This window comes from Trichosurus vulpecula, chromosome 9 (assembly GCF_011100635.1).
Source record: "Trichosurus vulpecula isolate mTriVul1 chromosome 9, mTriVul1.pri, whole genome shotgun sequence".
NCBI lineage: Eukaryota > Metazoa > Chordata > Mammalia > Diprotodontia > Phalangeridae > Trichosurus > Trichosurus vulpecula.
In genome coordinates, this window is record NC_050581.1 from 34,333,494 (window position 1) to 34,349,319 (window position 15,826).

The following is a 15,826-nucleotide window of genomic DNA, read 5'->3' on the forward strand; positions in this document are numbered from 1 at the left end:
TTTGTTGTACATGATCACACAAGGCCAATGTGGTCATGTTATCGATCCTCTCAATGGATTCCTCTAAAATACCAAAGCCACACAAATCATTAAGAATGGGTGAAATGAACATTTCAGCTTTCTTGTGACCCAATTTACTCAGGTGTATTGAAACCATCTTAGTCATTTGTACTAGGTCATAATGGGTTGATAACAGATAACATTCTGTAATGTGTTAGGATTTCTATCCCCAAATAATAAAGCATTACTTGATGACTGTGAGAAAAAAAATCTTTGAAATAGTATTTTATAAGGGACTTTCTAATTTAGTATTTTTCAAGATAAAGTTGAGAGTTATATGCTTTCCAGGAATGGATTCCATAATTGGCTTATACTTCCCATGTTGTGTATCTCTCAAGAAAGCTATGTGATATAAAGGGCACATACAAAGTGAGTAATCCCAACAATGACCACTTAAGCAATGCAATTCTTAGTTATGTAGGAGGTTCGATCTTATCCAGTAGGATGGTGTTAAAAGCAATGTGAAACTATTGATTGGCTTTATATGTAAAACCTGCACCTTTGGATGGGAAAAGCAGTCTTCCTCCATAGCTCTATAAAATGAAATCTTTCATAGACTGCCCTGCTTCATTTTTTCCCTCCCCATTCAAGCACTACTTACTTAGCTGTCAGAGAAATTGTTATGGTCAATTAGATTTGGCTGATGGTACATTTCCCAGCCACTCTTTTCTCTCCTATCAGAAGAACCTGAACTGAAATGTTATCCATTTGAGCCCTGGTCTCTCCAGGTTGTATTTGCTCCTTTTTGATATTCCACGTTTTCTATGAGGTATTATGCCTATTTCTCTTTGTACCCAAACTCTGTTCCTGGGTAAGTACAGTGCACTAATTTTCTGTTTCTCAAAGAAATACTGTAAATTTTTCATAGGTTAATGTGAATAGTAAGAAAACTCGGATTCATGTCCCCAGCTCTACTTCTTATTATGTGACCTTAAGTAAGTCGCTAAACTTTCCTTAATCTCAGAAAATGGAGATGATGATATTTGTTTAAAACTTACTTTAATTAGATTTGTTCTCAGACTCTCAGGTTTTATAACTTTTATGAGTGTCGCGTCACCTACAAAGAGTTGCTAGTCCTAACACACTCCTACATATTGTTGACCTGAAAGTTTGGTTAAAGGAGGCAAACAAGCTAGATGATATATCAGTTCCTATTCTTTATTCCCGTAAAGCTAGCAAAGCTAGAGGACTTACACTACAGGAGTCAGAGCATAAGAATGAGAAGGCTTAAATACATTTTAGAACCATCCCAATTCAGGGTGGCTGTGTCACTCAAATTTATGATCTCCACATATGATTAAACATAGTATGAGAAAAGGAATTTTCTTAATCGAATAGGTGGTAAATACAATAAGATAAGAGAGTTGACAAAGTGTCGATTGAAATTACAACCCAGGATCTCTGTGTTTAATTTACCATTAACATGCCATAACATAGTATATGTCCATAAAAAATTAAGATAAGAAAAAGTCACCTTATTCAAGATAGTATCTCTGACTAAGGTCTCATCCTTAATGGCCATAGACACAAGAAAGAATTCTCTTAAGTCAGCCCCATCTGGCCTTGTTGACATAGGAAGAGGTATTTTCTGAGTAAACTCAGAGAACAAAGAAGCTGTTAGGTCCGGGCTCTTCTTTTGGTTGATTAGTTCAAGCTGTGGCCCTTTTGAGGTTGTTAAATGATTATCACCATCTAACTATCTTTATTTGTTACTTTGCCATTGGAGAGTGGGGAAGGGGGGAGTTACCTCACCGCATAGTCACAAGACACCCCATCCTTGCACCCAGGAAGATTTCTGACTACCCCCTTCCTAGCACAAGGTATCCTGGACACCACATCTTTCTTCCTGGCAGCACTGCAAATGTTATGAGTTTTAAGTCATTAGCTGATCTTATTGCCATTTGAAGCCTTTCTGAAAGAGGATTAATACATTAGGCATGTGCTAGGTTACTAAAGAGACTGATCAGAGTTCTTTCCATAGATCGTTTATTCTTTCAAATTTCCTTATGAGCCTGGTGCCACATCAGCAGGGTATTTGGTTTTTAATCCCCTTAATTCTGTCTAGTGTTTAAAGTCATAATATAATATCTTGCATAGGCCTTCTCACTTTTCAAAGAGTTTTATATGTATTTTCTCATTTGATACTTAGAACAATCCTGTGAGGAAGGTAGATTCTTGTTATCATAGGTTTTAGAATTGGAAGAGAACTTGGGGGCCATTTATTCCAACATCCTCATTTTATAGAGCAGAAAACAGGTCCAAGGAGGTAAAGTAATTTGTCTTTTCTTGTGAACCTATTTGCTCCAGGTATATAGAAATCATCTTAATGGGTTGATAGCTAACTATTTTTTAATGCTTTGAGGTTTCTATTACTTGATTACTTAATGACTGTCTGTGACAAAACATCTTTGAAGTAGAATTTTATAAGGGACATCTCATTGAGTATTTTTCCAGGTAAAGTTGAGAGGGACATACTGTCCAGGAGTAGACTGCACAGTTGGCTTGCCCTCCCCATGTTGTGTATCTCTCAGGAACCTTGATATGATCTAAAGGGCACATATAATGTGAGTAATCTTAGTAGTGACCGCTTAAGAAATCCAATTCTTATTTATGTGGGAGGTTAGATCTTATCCCATGAGACAGTAATAAAAGCAGTTGTGTAACTACTGATTGACTTTACATATTAAATCTCCCCCTTTGGGTGGGAAAGCTGGTCTTCCTCCATATTTCTACAAAACTAAACCTTTTATAGACTGCCCTGCTTCATTTCCCCCCTTTCAAGTCAAGCGCTACTTACTTAACTGTCAAATAAATTGTTATGTCAATTAGACTTGGCTGATGGTGCATTCCTCAGCCACTCTTTTCTCTGCCTATCAGAAGGACTTGAGACAGGATGTTATCCATTTAAGCCTTGGATTTTCCATTTCGTATTTGCACCTGCTTCTATATTCTATATATATTCTATATTTTCCATGACATATTATAGATTTTTCTCTATGTACCCAAACTCTGTCCCTGGGTAAGTACAGTGAGTTGATCTTTTGTGCCTCAAAGAAATACTGTGAATTTGTCATAGCTTAATGTGAGTAGTAAAAAAACTTGGTTTCATGTCGCAGCTCTACCACTTATTATGTGACCTTAAGTGAGTCACTAAACTTACCTTCCTGTAGAAAGAAATGCAAACCATTCAGCAACAATAACAAAACTTTCCTTAATCTCAGGAAGATGGAGATGATGATGTTTGCTCAACTGACCCAAAAGGTTGTTTGAGGATAAATGAGATCAAGTAATTGTTTGGTAACAATAGTTACGTGTATGCATTTATTTTCTCAGCAACAGTTGATGGGGAGGCATATTATTTTATAGGCACTATTACAGGTACTGAGAATACAAAGACTAAAATTAAATAGCCCTTCACCCTTGAAAAGCTTGTTTTCTATTGAGAAGAGGGGCAAATAATATATACACAGATAAATAAATACAAAGTACAAAGAAAATAAAAGATAATTTAGGGAGCACTAGCAAAAGGGGAAAATCAGTATGGGTCTCATATAAGAAGTAGCAGTTGAGTTGAGCCTTGAAGGAAGCAAGAATTTCTTTGAGGCAGAATTGAGGAGAAAGTGCATTTCAAGTCTGAGACATCACCTGTACAAAGCCAAGGAGATTGAATATCCAAAGAGACCTTGCCATCTACCCTGCACCCAAACGTTCTTTTGTATGTTTTCTTCCCAGCTGGAATGTGAGCTCCTTGAAGAACAAAGACTATTTCATTTTTTTTTCTATTTTTATACTCAATAGTTACCACAAGTTTTGACACATAGTAAGCATGTATTAAGTACTTTGTCATCCTTGATTTTTTTTTGTATGTCAGTTAATACTAATAATTTCTAAACAGTGGCATTCAGAAGGAAAAAACAATTAACTAAAAACTGTGATTATTATTTGTGATCATCAGAAAAAAGCTGGATATAACTGTTATTGACTCTAGGTTATTTTGGGACTTTCAGTTGCATACGAAATTACAAAAACATTTGATGTTTTAACTTATATCAGGAAAAAAACATGCTAAGACATTCCCAACAATACTAATGATATTTCGCTTTTGTTTATTTGAGGGTTTGTTATTTGAGTGTTTATATTCATAACTGATATTTTCTTTATATTCTTTTCTATCGCATAAGGTTGTTTCTTAATCAAAGTTCTGATCAACTGTGTTTTTCTATCTTTTCTTTCAGGCTCAGAAGTCCTGGATAGAAAGAGCATTTTATAAGCGAGAATGTGTTCACATCATACCCAGCACCAAAGACCCCCATAGGTAATCTTATTTCCCTCTATTCCTGTCCAGAAAATGAAATTATAATTATAGGAGTATGACTACAAAGATCATGGCTGTGATTTACAAGGGAACCACTGTCAAATTAAAGATAGGTTTGTATTTGGACCTCTCTGAGTGGATTTCATCTAACCCTTCAACATAATACATGTCAGCTGTACCCTGAAAGTCTATTCAGAAGAGTAAGTGTACTTCCTTCCAGGAAGGCATTCACAAGTATATATGATTTGTTATTATGAGGCCTGTTTCTCCATACCAAAAATAATTTTTTTTAATTTTTGAACCTGCATTCTGTTATGGTAAAGGGGGATTTATTGATGAATGTCCCAATCAGGATCTCATTTCAGCCCATTTTGAATATCATCTCTAATTATACAGACCAGCAGTAAGCAGTGAGGTCAAGAGATCATTTTGGGCCCAGTAGTATATTATTTCTGGGAGTGTTTTCCCCAGGTATAATGGCCCATGACATTTTCATGATGATAAGACTGTGTTGCGCGGTTGTTCTCATTTTAATATCTCATGAATGATTCTCTCATTTTCTCTGCAAAATGTCCTAGGCCTGTGGATTTTTATTCTCAGTATTAGATATTTGGCAGTGAATGTCAGTTTGGAAGAGACAAGATAGCCTGTGAGTCACATATGAGTAAGATACCTTATTTTAAATGTGCATGTTAAAATGTTTCATTTATTACTATACAGCGAAAAGAGGAATTAGATGGATGGAGGGAATTGGGGAATAGAAGAGGAGAGAGATGCTTAGTTTATGAATGTTTATGCCTGAAGAACAAAGCCCATTGCTAAAAGTGAAAAGTAATAAGACATACTATGGGTTAGTCAAGGCTAATATGGGCAAGGTGTTTAATTTCTCTGCCTTAGTCTCCTAAGCTATGATGTGGGGATAATACACCCAAACTTAATATTTATGAGAGGCTTTTTTGGCCATGAGACTTACAAACATAAATTTAAAATAAGGGAAAATGGGAAATAATTGATAGCTAGCTCATTAAATCTCTCTTCTCAATTTTTATATGACTTTCCTAAGCTATGATATGCTTCACTTTAAAAAAAATACTTTTTAAATTGAGCTTTGCTCTTCAGGTTTCTAAATGACAGCAGTCTGACAGAGTCTCCTACATATTTGAAATGTATCCAGCAAGTTTTATAACATGCAAGTCTCAAGAAAGTTAGATTATTTGGGGTTTTTTGTGTGTCATAGGTGTTGCTGCGGACGTCTAATAGGCCAGCATGTTGGACTCACACCAAGTATCTCCGTTATTCAGAATGAGAAAAATGAAAGCCGACTGTCTCGAAATGATATCCAGTCTGAGAAATGGTCCATCAGCAAGCACACGCAGCTCAGCCCAACAGATGCTTTTGGGACGATTGAGTTCCAAGGAGGAGGCCACTCCAATAAAGCCATGGTAAGCAACGTAGCCATGCCCGCTATAATGCTTCTATAACTCTCAATTCTCTACCTTTCTACTCCGCCCCCATACACTCTCACCTTTGGTCTTTGCTAACATTTCATTTGCAAAGTCTCAAGAGTCAAGAAATCTTGATTTCTTATTTTGGTAAAGAATGATAATAAGTAGCAGACCTTTATAAAGAGTTTTAAGATTTACAAAGAGAATTTCTCCCAACGACCTTATGGGATGGGTAGAGCAAATGTTGTGATTCATATGGGGCACCTGAGGCTCAGAGAGGCCAAGTGGCTTACAATCAAAGGTTTAGAGCTGGAAGGAACCCCATATACCAGGGGTGGGAAACCTGTGGCCTCAACACCACATGTGGCCCTCTAGGTCCTCAAGTGCAGCCCTCAGCCTCTATCAGCCAAAAAGCTGCATTTGAGGACCTAGAGGGCCACGTGTGGCCTTGAGGCTGCAAGTTCTCCACCCCTGATAGTCCAATGCTTTCATTTTATAGATGACAGGAAACTGAGAGCAAGTGGCGTGACTCTCTCAGGATCACTTAGAAGGTACATGATAGGGTCAAGATCGAAACTCGTGTCTTCTAACATGAGTGATCAATCATTCTTCCCCCTGCAGTGTGGAACTACATGTTCACGAGTCACGCTTCTAGTACCAATGTTGGAATCTGAACCCTGGTCTTCTGACTCTAAGAACGGTGTCCAGAGACACTACCACACAGTGAAAATAAGGACTAAGGATATTGAGATGGAAGACTCTAGAGTAAAGGATTCCAATTCTTCACTTAGTTTCATTGACATTTCACTCAAGACAGGTGATAAATGGATATGGCCAATTACATCTGTCCCTCTCCCAATGACCCTCCATGATAGCTCCATTCTGTGTTTCCCAATGGGGGTTTGCCATGTAAAAAATTGATTTTTTTTCTGGAAGGGAAATTTTAAGAGACATCTAGTCCTCTTGGAAGGATCATAACTTCTGTAGTGAAGCTTCAGCCATGGACCCACCTGTTGCCATTTGGTAGATTTTACTTACTCGTGGAAAACTATACCCTGCTGCTATGGAAAGTAGAAATATATTAGTCTGGCAATATGTTTCATCTGTGAACTTGATTATTGGGTTTGTTCCTCGGTGTATTTTTTAAAATGACATTTTCCTTAGGTAATTTAAACTTTTTGGATTTTGGAGAAAAGCAAAATTACTTCTTGTGAAAGCACATCACAAAGTAAAAGAGTGAGTCATGATGCACTAGTCATATTATGAAAATGGGTAGTGAACCATTGCTTTTACCATCATTTCTGCAACATTTCACTGACTAGTCACAAAGATGAAGGATTTAGAGATCATCTAGTCTGCCACTGTTTAGTCATTTTTCAATCGTATCTGATTCTTCATGACCCCATTTGGAGTTTTCTTGGTAAAACTCCTGGAATGATTTGCCATTTCCTTCTCTAGCTCATTTTGCATATAGGGAAATTGAGGCAAACAGGGTTAAGTGACTTGGCTAGGGTTGCATAGTGAATTATTGTCTGAGGCCAGATTCGGACTTGGGTTTTCCTGACTCCAGGAGCAGTGCTTTATCCAATGTATTACTGAGTTGCCCTCATCAAGTCTAGCCCTCTCATTTTATAACTAAGGAAACCAAGGCCCAAAAAGACTTACTCAGTGTACAGCTCTCTGCTATCTAATCCAGGGTTCTTCCTCTATAATTTAATTCATTGTCCTCCCCTACAGGTATTAATTCCTCTGTCTGACATTTAAGTATCTTCACAATATGGCCCCTTCCTACCTTTCCAGTCCTTTTATACTTTTGTATTTTTTTGTTCAGTTGTGTCTGCTTCTTCATGGCCCCAGTTGGGGTTTTCTTGGCAGAGGTACTAGAGTGGTTTGTCATTTACTCCTCCAGCTAATTTTACAGATGAGGAAACTGAGGCAAACAGGGTTAAGTGACTTGCCCAGGGTCACAAATCTAATACATGTCTGAGACCAGACTTGAATTAGGAAGATGAATCTTCCTGATTCCAGACTCAGTGCTCTATCACTGTGCCACCTGGTTGCCTTCACACTTTATATTTTTCCTTGTATCCTGTGATACAATCATAGTGGTCTATTTACTTGCTGTTTTTTACTTTTATCTCCCATCTCGTGCCTTCGCACTGACTGTCTTCCTTTCCTAGAATTCATCTCCTCTTCATCTCTACTTCTTAGAATCCTTTATTTACCTTTAAAATCCCACTGAGGTACCACCTTCTATGTAAAATCTTCCCTCTCCTCTCCAGCAGCTGTTTAGAACATATTTTAGTAGTAGAGCAGGCAGTAAAGATGTAGGGAATAGAGAGCTGTGATACTCTGTATGCTTTTTGTGTATGTATTGTTTCCCTTATTTGACTATAAACCCCATGAAGAGAGGGATTTTTTTTCCATTTTTGTCTTTATCTTCAGTACTTGGTGCAGGGCTTAGAATATGGTAAGCGATTAATAAATACTTGTTGATTGATTGACATGACAGAAGACTGAACTCCTTCTGTCTGTCACAGGAAGGATCACTGTGGTTAAAATTTACTCTAATTCATCTTTGCCAAATACTGCATAGCTGGAGAGTAGGTTAATTAGGCTTTGCACATGAAGCACCAAGTGGAGTGAATATTTATCAGTTGTCTAGTCCAATGAAAGATGTGTTATTGTCCTCCTCCCCTAAGAAAAGTAGGCCAAGACACCCATTCCTTCATCTTTCTTTATAATATAAAACAGGTTTTAACTCTACTCAGCTCTCCTAGAATAGCGCATTAAAAGGGAGTGTTATAATCATTTTTCATAAGCAGACTCCCAAGGGTGGAAACTAGCTAACACAGCAATTTTTGAATATGCTTAGTGCAAGGTGACTCACACATAAGCTTCACAGGGATGGTGTTAGATAGACACTATCATCTTTCACCACCCCAACCCCCCAAATAAATGCCTGCTGTGTGCCAAATACAGTACCATGAGCATAGGAGGCTCATGATAAATATTTTTGATGAATGATATTGCCAAGTTAAGGTCTCTCCTTTATGAGCTCTGACTCTAAGGTAATGATGGGCTTTTCTTTTAAACAAATATTCCAGAATTAATGTGCTCATGTAACATGTCTCAAAGTGATCCTGCTTTGGAAGGCTCTAAACTGGGCATTCTTTTTTTGCTTTAAATAATATTTTTTCTCCAATTACAGATCAAGAACATTTTTAGCGTTGATTTTTACAAGATTTTGAGTTCCAAATTTTTCTCCCTCCCTCTGTCCCCTCCCTTCTTCTGAAAATAGTAGGCAGCTTGATATAGTTTATACATGTGCTGTCATATAAAACATATTTCCATATTTGTCATAGTTGTAGAAGAAAAAATAGATCAAAAAGGAAAAAACAAAAAATAATAAAGTAAGTGGAAAAAATATGCTTCAGTCTGCATTCAGAGTCCATCAATCTGGATGTGGATAGAATTTTCTGTTGGGTCATTTGTACTTGTATTGGATCATTGTGATGCTGAGAAAAGCCAGATCCTTAATAGTTGATCATCCCACAATGTTGCTGATACTGTGTGCAACATTTTTGTGGTTCTGTTCATTTCACTTTGCATCAGTTTGTACAAGTCTTTCAATGTTTCTTTTTCCTGAAATCTACCTGTTCATCATTTCATATTGCACAATAGTATTGCATTATATTCATATACCACAGCTTGTTCAGCCATTCTCCAATTGATGGGCATCCCCTCAGTTTCAATAGTTTGCCACCACGAAAAGGACTGTTATAAATATTTTTGCACATGTAGGTCCTTTTCCCTTTTTTACCCTACCTAGTAATGGTGTTGCCAGATCAAAGAGTATGCACAGTTTGCTTGCCCTTTGGACATAGTTCCAAATTGCTCTCCAGAATCATTGGATCAGTTCACAACTCCATCAATAGAGCATCACTGTCCCAATTTTCCCACATCCTCTCCAACATTTATCATTTTCCTTTTTTCTCATATGAGCCAATCTTATTGGTGTGAGGTGGTATTTCAGAGTTGTTTTAATTTGCATTTTGCTAATCAAAATTGATTTAGAGCACTTCTTGATATACCTATAGATATCTCTAAGTTCTTCATCTGAAAATGCCTGTTCACATCCTTTGACCATTTATCAATTGGGGAGTGGCTTGTATTCTTAGAAATTCAGTTTTCTATATATTTGAAAAATGAGGCCTTTATCAGGGACACTTTCTGTAAAGATTATTTCCCAGCTTTCTGCTTTCCTTCTAATCTTGGTTGCATTGGTTTTGTTTGTACAAAAGCTTCAAATTTAATATGATCAAAATTATCTATTTTACATTTTGTAATGCTCTATATCACTTGTTTGGTCATGAATTCTTCCCCACCTTATAGATAATGACAGGTAGACTATTCCTTGCTCTTCTAATTCAATTACTTCATTGTCTATGGTACCTTTTAGCAAGATGTAGTTTCCTTCCTTATTTTTTTAATTAGGTCTATTTTTGCTGCTTTTTTTACCTCAGCTAAAGCCTAACACATTCTGCTCAAGCCCCTTACCTTTACTCTGTATGTGTGTGTCTCTCTCCTTCAAGCGTATTTCTTGTAAACAATGTATTATAGGATTCTGGTTTTTGATCCACTCTGCTATCCACTTTCATTTTATAATAGTTCATCTTATTAACATTCACAGTTATGATTACTACCTGTGTATTTCTGTCCATCCTATTCTTCCCCTGTTTGTCCTCTCTCTCCTTTCACCCTTTCCCACCTCACCAGTGTTTTACTTCTGTCCACCATGTCCCCTGATCTGCCTTCCCTTCTGTCAGTCCCCAGCCCCCTAAACTGGGCATTCTTGTGAACTTTTTAACCATTTCTATAACTATTTCAGTACAATTGGTTTCCTTTGTAATCCTATGCATTTTATTTTGTGTCTAAAAACATTTTTTTTCTCCTGAGGATGGAGCCCTGTACTTCACCACACTGCCAAGATGGATCTATGACACAATAAAGGTTAAGAACCCCTACTTCAAACTTGCTTCAAAGTGCAACAATTACTCAAAATGTTTTTGAAACTTTACAGTTCTGTTTAGATCACATTTACAAGCCACATGAGATGTCTCAGGACTTTTTAGATTATATTTTTATTTATTTTGTTAAATATTTCTAATTATATTTTTTTTATTTTTAACATTCATCTTTTAAATTTTAGAGTTCTAAATTCTCTCCCTCCCTACTACTACTCCTTTCCCTCCCCCACCCATTGAAAAGACAAGAAACATGATATCAATTATACATATCTGAAACATTTCCATATTAGCTATGTTGCAAAGAAATCAATAAAAAGTAAGAAACATAAAGGAAGAGAAAAAGTATATTTAATCTGGACTCAAAATTAATCACATCTTTCTCTCTAGAGATAATATTTTTTCATCATGGGTCCTTTGGAATTGTCTTGGATCATTTAATCATTGTCTTGATCAGAGTAGCTAAGTATTTCACAGTTCATCACCAATACAATGTTGTTTTTACAGTGTACAACGTTCTCTTGGTTCTGCTCACTTCACTTTGTATCAGTTCATATAAGCTTTCTGACGTTTTTCTGAAACCATCCTATTCATCATTTCACATTTGCATATCACAACTTATTCAGCCATTCCCCAATTGATCAGTATTCAGGTTTTTTAAAAACAATTTGTTGGACTGATCCTGTGATTTCATTGGTTTAGGGAATTCCCAAGGAGGAAAATCCCTCTACCAATTCTGGTGGACAACTGTTCTGCCTTACAGAGTTGCCTGAGGCACTGAAACCTTTAAGGGCTTGCTCAGGGTCACCTAACCAGCAAACAAAGGTGGGATGTGAGGATATGAACCTAGCTCTTCCTGACCACAAGGGTAGACCTCTACCCACTCTACAACACTGCCTCTGGGGAAACAATATATGTACATACATAAATATGTGTGTGTGTGTGTGTGTATGTATGTGTGTGTATATATATATATATATATATAATGTGTGTATACACACACACATATATGTGTGCGTGTATGCATCTTGTTTGTTTCCAAAAGATATACTCTTCATTGTGATCAGTGACCATGTTTACCAGAATTATTTTCAAATAACTTTTAGTTGTTTCTATCACTTAAATTCACCTTTTACAGATGAAGACATGCCGTTATCCAGAATAGTCAAAAGAATAAGATAAGGGTGGTGAAGGCAATTCCAAAAGAGGATTTGCAAAAATATATTGAAGAATTGCAGTTTAATTGAAATACATATATAACTTCTCCCTTTCTCCACAATGGAGAAGCATATTGAACTTCAGAAGAATGTTTGTTTTTTTAAAAAAAAGGCAGTCATATTACAGTCATGCCTCATACAATAAATCAGTCAGCATTTATTGAGCACCTACTGTATACCACTATAGTAGATGCTAGGGGGTATGGGAGGAACTACAAAGGCAAAAATGAAATAGTACCTATTGTTGTATGATTTTTAAAATCATGTTTCCTGGCACTTAGTAAGAGCTTAATAAATGCTTGTTGAATTGGCTTGAATTCATTCACTTTCTTTTCCTATTGCAAAAGAGTGCCTTTCTGTATGGGTAATTAGGGTAGGACTTTTTTTTACTGTTTTCCCTTTTGGAGCACTGAAGTAATCAAGTGTCTTCAATGAGTCTGGCCTTTGTTTCTTTGATTAAATCTGGGAGTCTTTGATGACCTGCTTAAGAAACAAGAAAGCCTCATTCATGTAGGTTTGAGTCCCGTGGCTGTGATGCCTGAAGAAGCGTCACATGGTTTTGAGTTGCATGGTTGTGACGCCCTTCGATCCTGAATAGGATATATAAACTCAGAGGTTAGAGTTTTGTTTGGGGCTCTCCCTCACTGGACGAGTGTCGTGTGATTTGACCAGAGGAGACTCTAGTAGCCCCTGGAGCCCCCTGGCTTTGAAAACCCAGATGTTGGTGCCTCTCTCTCTGGTAACTGTAATTCTTTGGTCAGACAGCTAGAGGCCTGTCTATTGATAACAGTGTGTGTTTGCTCCATTTATATTGTCTCTGTTTGTTATTTCTGTTTGTATTTGCTCCGAATTTCAGGGTGCTGAGTTTTTCGCTTAACTAAGTGAATGATATATGTATGTTTGATTAAAATGAGATTCTTAACTCCTTAAAGTTGCTTTCCTTAGAAAAGCAGACCAAAGAGCCTGTGCTGGCAGCCCTCCTGTGTGCTGGTCTTGTTGGTCTTACACCCCCCACAGCAGCTGCAAGCCACATTGTTGTTCCTTTCTCATAGGCAAGTGATAGAGAGGTCTTTAGTTCCAAGTAGAGGTTTTCTTCAACAGTTCCAGAAACCATGGAAGCACATTCTAAAAGCTAAAGGAAACTGGCAGTTTGCCACTTTCTTCTACCTATCTCTATCATTTGTACTTGTCACTAGGGTGAGGATTTCTATTGGGTATGTATAGCAGACATACCAGAATTTTAGAGCCCTTTTGTTGGCAAAAAATTTAAGATACAACACAGTTTTTACTAACTAGTCCATTTGGTAAATCTGCATAAGCAAAATTCACTAACTTGTTCAAATAGAGAAAATTAATAAAGGGTATATAATGATCATGGATATTATAATAATGATGACAATAATACGTATAATCTAATTTATTGCAATTCAAGAAATATTTGTAATCACAGGATCATAGCTGTAGAACTGGGAGCCAAAACCTTCACTTTATAGACGAGAAAAACTAAGACCTGAGAAGTTAGGTGACTTGTCCAAAGTAGTAAGTGGGAGAGCCTGCATTCAGATTCAGGTCCTTCAACTCCAAATTTGACTTACACTTCTTACCCTGCACCCTACTATATAGTAGCTTTCATTGTCAGGGAGGAGGGAATCTCTTCTTGCCACACATTTTTCCTAAACTTTGGATTCTTCCAAAATGATGAAATGATAGGAGAGACTCTGAGAATGCTGGAAAGAGGAGCTCTCTGGTTGGAAACATTATGAAGTACACCTGCAAGAGAATAAGCACTAATAAGAATGAGCACTTATTAAGCATTTCTTCTACTCTGGAAAGTAGAAAAGCCATTTGATCATATGACCATTTAGTGCTTCAAGACCCTACAAAGGAACATTATGGTGCCAGTATCTCTGTAAGAGTCCATAGGAACAAACGAGAACCTTTCACTAAGGCCATTGACAGGCTATCTGTGGGTAATTGTTTTAGGCCCCTGATATCCTGGACTAGTCTCAGGCCAGCAAGCAGAAAGAGAAAAACTTTTTTCTTCTTTTACCAGACATAGAATCCAAGTGAATCCTTTGTCTTCCCTCTGTATTCACTATAGGATATAACAAGTAGAAAGGATGCTTTGGTACTTATAGAGACACATGCTTATTTTTGCCAGATTTGAAACTGGAAAATTGGATGGGCACTGTTGTCCATGGCACAAAAGGTTTGTTAATATTGGATGGATTTTGTCTTTTCATGCCAGTGTCTGATTCCTTGACTTCTCAGTAGCATGTTTGTAGGCATGAAGGTTAGGAATGGTAGCAGTGATCCAAGGCTGAAGCTTGGCTAGGCTTATTTAGAGATATGCTAAAAGGGATAGGGATGACCTTAAGCAAATCATTTAAATAATCTGATCCTCAGTTTCCCAATTTGTTAAATTAAGATTTGGACTGGAAGATGGCTCTTACAGTTCAAACGCCCTATGCAGCTATGGCATATGTATGCTAACATATTCACACACACACACACACACACACACACACACACACACATACACACACACACACAAAATTCCTTTTCATAGACATGCCCCCAAATGTTTTACTACCTGTATGACCTCAGACAAATAACAACCTTGCTGGGTCTTAGTTTGCTTATCTTTAAAATTAAGGGGCTGTACTAAATGATTTCTGAGGTTCTTTCCAACTCTAAATTTATTATCCTATGATCCTAAGATCAGTTAATTTTCTCCCTTGGTATCATTTACTATCATAAGCCCACAACACATGGTCTCACATGGTTTACACATAGCTTTAGAAATAAATTTAGAAAATGTAAGATCCTCTATAACAAATATAGAAATGGGTTTTACATGATTGCCCATGTATAATCTATACAAAGAAGGAAGGGGAGGGAAGAAGGAAGAAAAATTTGGAACTTAAAATTTTGTAAAAATGAATGCTAAAAATTGCCTTTACATATAATTGGAAAAAATACTATTAAAAAAAGGTTTAATAGCACAGAGACTGTTTCATTTTTGTCTCTATAACTTTAGTACCTAGCAAAGTATCTGGCACATAATAGGTGCTTATAAATACTGAGTGATTGAAGGTATAAGCACTTATTTTTTAGTTATTGTCATTCTTAATAAAAAGGTGACTACTTTCTTGTTAAAAATTATAATCTCATAATCTGCTTCATGAGACATGCATCCTCTGTTTTTGGTGGGCAATATTTTTAGGCATGGCTACCACTCAAGCTGTTGCCTTTTCTTCCATCAAGAGGCCCTCAGCATCCTTTTCTCTTTACTCTAAGCCACTCAGGAAGAATCCTTGACTTAAAGTAAAAAAACTGTGTAGAGGGAAATTATTTGGTATAGCAAAGGTCATACCTCTTGCAGGGGATCAAGGGCTTACTCTGATTCCATTACTCTCTGTCCACTCCATGCAAGAGGAGACCAAATTAGAAGTTTTTCTCAAATTACCTGGCAAACCAAGCTATTCTTAAGGTGACAGAGAAGCCAGAAATTAATTGGTTTCAGAAGCTTCGAGAGGTCCTAATGGAAATTAGCACTGTACTTGGTACATAGTAGATGCTTAACAAATGTTATTGAATTGGAAATTCTGAGGCTGATGAAGCTGCAGTCATTGCTGAGGTGTCTTCTCCTAAAATGATTTCCATGTAACTCTAAGTCATTGGGTTTAATGTGGAATTGTCTATGTCCTCAAACATTGTGCATTTTTCCAAACCACTTTGTCCCTGAGGTATCACCATCTG

The 15,826-nt window shown here is 37.0% G+C and overlaps 1 protein-coding gene across 1 annotated transcript in view; it reads left to right on the plus strand.

Moving 5' to 3' along the window:
• TRPM3 (transient receptor potential cation channel subfamily M member 3) overlaps window positions 1–15,826 on the plus strand; it is a 725,609-nt gene that overhangs the window by 361,892 nt on the left and 347,891 nt on the right. Inside the window, 2 exon segments of the mRNA XM_036738414.1 lie at window positions 4,296–4,375; window positions 5,613–5,817. Coding sequence (XP_036594309.1) covers window positions 4,296–4,375; window positions 5,613–5,817 — 285 coding nt within the window.